Source organism: Puccinia triticina, chromosome 8A (genome assembly GCF_026914185.1).
Source record: "Puccinia triticina chromosome 8A, complete sequence".
Classification (NCBI taxonomy): domain Eukaryota; kingdom Fungi; phylum Basidiomycota; class Pucciniomycetes; order Pucciniales; family Pucciniaceae; genus Puccinia; species Puccinia triticina.
This window is the reverse complement of record NC_070565.1, coordinates 2,797,398-2,804,249: the sequence shown is the minus strand read 5'-3', so window position 1 is coordinate 2,804,249 and position 6,852 is coordinate 2,797,398. Positions and strand designations below refer to the sequence as shown.

The 6,852-nt window shown below is 46.8% G+C and overlaps 2 protein-coding genes across 2 annotated transcripts; both read left to right on the top strand.

The window, feature by feature from the left end:
- Window positions 1–414: 414 nt before the first annotated feature.
- On the top strand, window positions 415–5,607 carry PtA15_8A257 (uncharacterized protein; the record flags this gene model as incomplete). Its single annotated transcript, XM_053171667.1, has 16 exons — window positions 415–461; window positions 654–864; window positions 936–1,076; window positions 1,188–1,319; window positions 1,416–1,833; window positions 1,928–2,287; window positions 2,365–2,392; window positions 2,453–2,896; window positions 2,995–3,068; window positions 3,179–3,327; window positions 3,399–3,416; window positions 3,498–4,907; window positions 4,979–5,009; window positions 5,092–5,120; window positions 5,186–5,278; window positions 5,344–5,607. The coding sequence occupies 16 exons, from the start codon at window positions 415–417 to the stop codon at window positions 5,605–5,607; spliced, it is 3,849 nt and encodes a 1,282-aa protein (XP_053022908.1).
- A 558-nt stretch (window positions 5,608–6,165) lies between these two features.
- On the top strand, window positions 6,166–6,396 carry PtA15_8A256 (uncharacterized protein; the record flags this gene model as incomplete). Its single annotated transcript, XM_053171666.1, has 1 exon — window positions 6,166–6,396. The coding sequence occupies one exon, from the start codon at window positions 6,166–6,168 to the stop codon at window positions 6,394–6,396; it is 231 nt and encodes a 76-aa protein (XP_053022907.1).
- Between the last annotated feature and the right edge of the window lie 456 nt (window positions 6,397–6,852).

Sequence of the window (6,852 nt, the reverse complement as noted above, 5' to 3'; positions counted from 1 at the left end):
CCCTGATTCTATGTAGATGTCTCCGTGAGCGGGCCGATCTTTTCAGTTCCATGATCCATCGGAATAAAACGACAGATGAATTATTGATTTATTTGCTCGCAGAGTTGAAGACATACAGTTTAGGCAGACAAAACAACTCAATTTTAGGCCCCACTTATCCCTAAATGCATACACATTAGTTGCGGCTCCTGGCGCAGATCGGGGTTTCATGAAGTATTGAAAATACATACAATTCGAATTCCTAGCTCTTCCAAGCTACCCTCGATCACTTTTTGAATCGTTGGTTGGAACATACATAGCTGGCACTTTGGCGCGATCTATAACGATACCCCGCACAAATTATACAACGAACGCTTCGATATCCGCTGAACCCGTTACCTCAGGATCAATCTTTCAATCGAAAATTACCCCACCATGCCTCTCACGAGCAAGATAAATTTAGAAGTTGGGGCCCGAACCTGGTGAGTGGTTTTTTCTGTTTTTGGACGCGTTTGTCTTCATCGTTCCCTTGTTTCCACGTGTTTTATTTTGGCTTGTTTGGTATCGTTCAAGAAACTAAATAGTATTGTGACACCTATGCTGACCGTCTTGTTGATCCTGGCCACTTTATATATACATGACCCGATCGAATGACGGAACTCCTACAATACCAGGCGATTCAACTCAGGGGATCCTATCTCAGGCGAGATACCGAAGAGGGGTGGCTATTTCGAAACCGTACCGCGTGCTGGACGGACCAAGTCGAAAGCTTCCTCAACTGTTTCTTCGGCTGCTTGTTCAACGCAGCCTGAACTCAAAGCTGAGCCGCCGGTCGAAGTTGCACTTCCAGAACCGGGTCCGTCTGAAGAAGCTGTCAGGATTGAAGTCAGTTTTGGGTATATAATGCCTATCTGTATTCAACTGGCTATTGGAAATCTCACATTTATCCTTGGCAGCTCGAAAAACGGATCCTCGCTGAAGAGAAATTGAAAATCGAAGAGATGAACCGCCAAGCCCAACAAACCCTTGAGCACGCCGAAATGATAAGACAACAAGTCACAGAAGCGCAAGAACTCAATGCCATGGCAGCTGAAAAGGCACGCAGACCAGCGCTTTTCTTTCTGGCTTGCTTTCCTTTGTCCTCTATTTCTCGCTGAGTCACATAAACGCGGAAATCACTCGTTTTTTAACGATATTTTGTAAAACAGGAAGCTCAGCAGAGACTTGCACATCAGCAGGCGATTGAGGAAGAAAAACAACAAATGCGCTTCGAGGCTGATCGGAAACTGCAGGAGTTACGCGAAGAGGCGGCTGTAGTTAAGCAAAAGTACGAGGCAGAGGTAATGATTTTCGTCATCTTGTTGCTCTGTTTCTAGTATACCTATCTTTCTGATTGTAACATCATTTTTATCGGTATCCTCTGCACAAACGCATAGCTGGCTCTTTGGAAAGAGCGCCAAGAACGCACGTTAGTATTAGAGAGCGAGGCCGAAGCAAGAGCCAAGGCGCGAGAGGCTGCAGAAGAAGCCAGAGCCCAGCGCGAACGTGAGCTTATCCAAGAGCGCACCGATGTCTTGGAACGATTGAAGCAAGAAGCGATTGAAGATTACAAACGGACGCACGAAGAGCTCAGACGCGCTCAAGAACAACAACTGCGCAAAGAGTTGGAAGACGCAAGGCAAAAGATTCTAGAAGAAAGCGCTGCCCGGAAAGCTTCTCTTGAAGCAGAAAGAGAGGCCACGCTCCTGAAAGTGAAGGAAGAAGCCCAGCTTGAATATCAGAAACAACTCGATTCTCATCTTCAACTTGGAAAAGAAACTGCCGAGGCACTGAAAGAAGCCTCAGCCAAAGCAGGTTTGCTGCCCTACCTTCATGTTTACTCAGAAACGTCTTCCTTGCTCATTGAGTTTGATCTTTCATCTTCTTTGGTATCTTCTCCTTCCCCTAGCCGAAGAATTCAAAGCACAATCGCAAGAAGCCATCAAGAACCTGCGTAGTATTGCCATTTCCAGCTGCCCGCGCTCTGAAAGATCAGCTCCTCAAAAATCATCCGCCGGTAAAACTTCGTCTCCCAATCCAACCTTGGATTCCAAAACATCGGCTTCCAATAAGGTCCGACGCGACAGGCCTGCAGATCCACAAGTTCAACGAAGCTCGTCCGAGGAGGAAAACCTCAAAAAACGGGAAGCTATGCGTCAAAGATTACTGATGGGAGTCTTTACCCCCAACGCCCATCGGGTTCACGAGTGGGGTCTTCGATCAGCTCCTGCGCCTTTTCCCGTCGCTGCGCCTTCGCCATCAACATGGGGTCAGTTTGAGTCGCTTGGCTTTTTTTTACGGTCAAAATGGTAGTAATTCTTGCTCAGCTCCTGACGTAATTTACAGGATCGCCTTCGAACCGGCAGCGTGCAAAGTACGTTCAGGGCAAAATAATCCGCATTGATTTTTTTCTCCACTAACTCAACTATCTCAGTTCCGTGGGACAGGTGAACTTGAGCACTCCGTTCATTCCAGGCTCGGCCCTGGTTTCCCATCTCAACCCCCAGCAGATTGCACCCTTGCGAGGTGGCTACAACCACGACCTATATTCTCGATCAAACACCTTGCATCCCTCACGTGCAGACCTCTACGGCAATCATTCATCGGCACGAATGCCGGCTATTGTTCATGCGTCGCCCGCACCATCCGCTGTGCCCACCAATAGCCAACGTGATCAGTGGGGAGCTTCAAATAACACACATGATAACTGGGGGGGCTCGACCAAGAAACATGATCCGATTAAAAACGCTCATCAAGTACTGAACAAAGAAGTCTACAAACGTGAGCAACCGTCCAAAGTTGAACAGCTACCTTTTCAATATACTGGCGGCTCGAAAGAACTCTATTACCCTCATAGTGATTTCGCACTGCCTGTAACGTAAATATTTTTCCTTCTATTTTTAGGGTTTTCTGAATCTCGCAATGCCAGATGTGTTATCTTAAACTGATAAACTTTGCACAAAATTCCCCCTTCAGCACAATGTCAACCATACGCGGATACACAGTCGCCGCTGTCTATGGCTTTGTGAGTGGGGTGGCAATCAGAAACTGTAAGTGTCTTGGTCAATCTCATCTACCGATGTACCTTAATCACCCTCCTCATCTCTGTTTTCGTTCGATTCATTGATTCTGATCATCGACAACGGTTGCAAATCAAAAGCCACGAAGGAGCTGAATGAGAACACACTCGCGGAGGAACGGGAACGAGCGACCTTGGCTATGTGGCAGCAGGCTGAACGGATTAAGGGCGCTAATTTTGTGCTTGGTCTCAAATTTCAAAATAACCCCCTCTCTATTTCGTTGACCGAGGTAAGGTCTTTTTGTTTCTCATCGTAATAGATGAATTTTTTAACCCGTTCAATATGATTCTATTTGGATAGATTGTAGCTTTGGGAACAGTGAGTCAAGAGTTTCTTCGCGGTCTATTCGTGAATCTTCAGGTGATTTTGGCGTGCTGATTTCACTAAGTCTCTGGCCAGGCTGTTCGTATGGAGGCTTCTGGTCCGAACATAGTACCTAATCCTGATGACCAAAACGCAAAGCCCAATGCATTGCCTTCAAATAAAGCGGGAAAAGGTACAAAGGGTACAGGAGTGCCAGCGGGAGGACCCCAAAATGCGAAAAATAAGAACAACGGCAAACGACCCGATGGGCGCACAGTTCAAGCAAGCGAGGACTCGGTGGGCAATGGTGGCTGGGATCAACCGGTCGTCCAGGCTCAAACCAGCGATCCAGTAGACGAAAGTGCTGAAAATTCTCAAAACGAATGGGGAGGAGGTTGGGAAGCAGAAAGCGGGCAGAAGAAAAATGGGAAAAAGGAGGACCAGCAATCCGGATGGTCAACAGGGTGGGATGCAAAAACCGACGATGCGCAAAAAACGAAAAAGGGGAAAAATCAGAACCAAGGTCCGAAAAACGAGCCTGCGGCTGATCCATCAACGGGATGGGGGGGCGACTGGAATCAGACATCTGAAGGACAGGACGACAATGATAATGAGGTCACCAACTCGGATAGTTGGGGAGGTGGGCATGTGACTCAAAAAGGTCAGAATGGTAACAAAGCTAACAAGGGTGCAGGAGGTCAATCTCAGAAGAAGGGAAAGCAAACTCGAGATAGTTCCGAGAAACAGACTTCGGCTCCGGCTGACAATCCGACGAAGCAGGGTAAGCAACAGACAAATTCTCAGAACCAACTCGACAAACCAACTAGGTTTGCACCCGATGATTATGATCCGAGTACAGGGGCTCAGTTTCAAGTCGGCTACGGCCGTATGAATCCGGGTCCCAATCACATGGCCTCGTCCCTATCCCCGAACCTGCCGGTTGTAAATTCCAGCCAGCCTTGGCCGCACGCAGGCCCTCCGGGGCATGGCTACGGCGACCCGCGGGCCATGTACCACTATCGACCAGGTCCTGGCTATGAGCAAGACTATTGGAACCGACGTGGCCCGGGATTTGATTTCCATCCAATGTATCACCACTACCCTCCTTTGCCTATGCCCGCAACTGTCCCATCACCGCAATATCCATACGGAAGCAGTCAACGGCCCCCAATGCAGCTAGAATGGCGCGAAGGCGACAGTGGACACGGTTACCAGACTCGGGCTAATGTAAGAGATCAAAACCACGACGGCGATCATCATGCTTCAAAAAGTCCGAATAAACCCAGCAGCAATGGATGGAACTCAGCCGCCCAACCCAAAACCGACCACAATGCAGGGTGGGACAGCTCCAACAAACAGAACTCCAAATCTTGGGGCGACTCATCAAATGGCGAAAATCAAGCCTCTCAGACCAATCTCAATAAGAATCCGAATGCAAAGGGCAAGGGCAAGGCTCCAAATCAATCGTCGAAGAAAGCACCTCCTCCACCACAGGACAGCAATTCAGTAGGTCATCCCAATTCAAACTCTTACCCTTTAATCATGTGTTTACCACATTTTTGTTTGTTTGTTCACAGTGGGATAACTGGGCGGGCAACGAAGGATGCAGTATGTCTCAGTAGATTTTCTTTCTGTTGGTATCCGATCAGCGTGTTGAACTCATTAAACATTTCTCTCAACTAAAAAAAAGGTAATGATGATAAAAATGAAGATACAAATGTGAGTAAAAATTCTTTGACCAGCCCCAGCTGTTAATCGGGATTTTAACAAAAAAAAATATACAGGATAATCAAGAATCGCAAGGTGGTTGGAATACCAGCCAAGGCAAGAAGGATGGTGGGAAGAGGGCTACAAATTCAGCTAACCAACCACAAAAGGTAATATATTCAGCCAATTGACATCCCCGAACAACAACTGACAAGATCTTGGGGTAAATCTGTAGGGTTCTCAGAACCAGAACGGCAAATCGAAATCTAGGATGCGATCCCCACCGCCAGCATCAGCCTCATCCTCGCCAGACAACGACGAAACTGAAGATGGAGACGGGCTGGCAATGGGAATATTTAATTTGATGTCCGCTAATCATTATCACCCTCCTAAACTATCCAATTCAGTTTATTCATCTCTTCCTGTCCGCATGCTCTTTTTTTTCTGGTTTACTTACGAACTGCACGCTTCTTCCTTCTTTTGCCTCCCCTTTTTATAAACTGCTCGGCTTGCAACATCACCATCGACGAAAAACACCATGACGCGGTTCCCAAAAATTTTTCTCGCCGTGTTGGTTGGTGCTTGATGTATTAAAATACGCACCCGATCAACCTCGTGGTTTTGATTGGCCGCTTTAATTCACGGAACCCGGACTCCTGCCTCGGGATTTTTTATTCCACAATGAACTTGACAATTGGTAAACTGATGAAACAGGGGTTTCTGATGGAATATGGGATCACTCGCATCATTAAGGATGCTGACCGTTAGAAATCAAGGACAAAACCACCACATTTGGACAAGACTTATCTTTCTATATTGCTCGTTTTCTAAACTCACTTTTGTCTTTTCTCTTGGGAATCATTGTTTTCTTTTTCTTGTTTGCGGGCAAAGTTCACCACAAGCAAACTCTTCTGCATATACCCAGAGCGACGAGCTGTGTGTGACCAAAAAGGGAGACGGCGGAAGGTATCCTGTGTGAATAGAAAGGCTGACCACGTTTGCATGCTATTGCCAACTCTATTGGCCTCGCGGAATCGGGATCCAACCTCGAAAGTCAATGAAGCAAATGTCCATCACGGGAGGAAGTAGCCAAGCCGGGGTGAACTTCGGAAGCGGCAGATACGTCAACTTGAACAACAGCATTGAAGAATCTGCGACCCAGGAGGATCACAGGCATGCTTATGACTACGGGGGACACAAGGAGCCGGAAGATTATTTTCAGGCCGAAGAGTTTGCAAAAGCGGATGATGGTCGTCATCAGAGTGATCAAAATAATTGGCCGTGGTAGATGTAGTCGCTTTCCTATATATACGTCTCAATTACATGTCTTATACATCACTCAGTTGTACTTTTATATCGCTACCTCAAACAAAAAACAATCAAAATCCGAATAATTGTCCACTTTTTTGTAAGGTTCATTAAACACAAGAAGCCCAAGAAGCACGTCGTTCTTTTGAGTTCCAATTTTACATCGGCTAGTTGGCAGTGGCATGGCACTCGTCATCAAACCCTTCTGTGCTTGATGCACGCGTTCCTTTTTTTTCCTCGGAATCTCTTGACACAAATACAATCAGGATATTATTAGACCAGCAAGAGTATGCATTAACTTTTGGCCGCCCATTGAACAGGACGCTTTAAGGCTCTTGCGCATGGCATAGCCACATGCACCAGGAAACAGTCGAGTGTTTTCATACCAACAATTGCTCTGCATGATCCCTGAATCAACTCTCATGGTCTTTTCGGG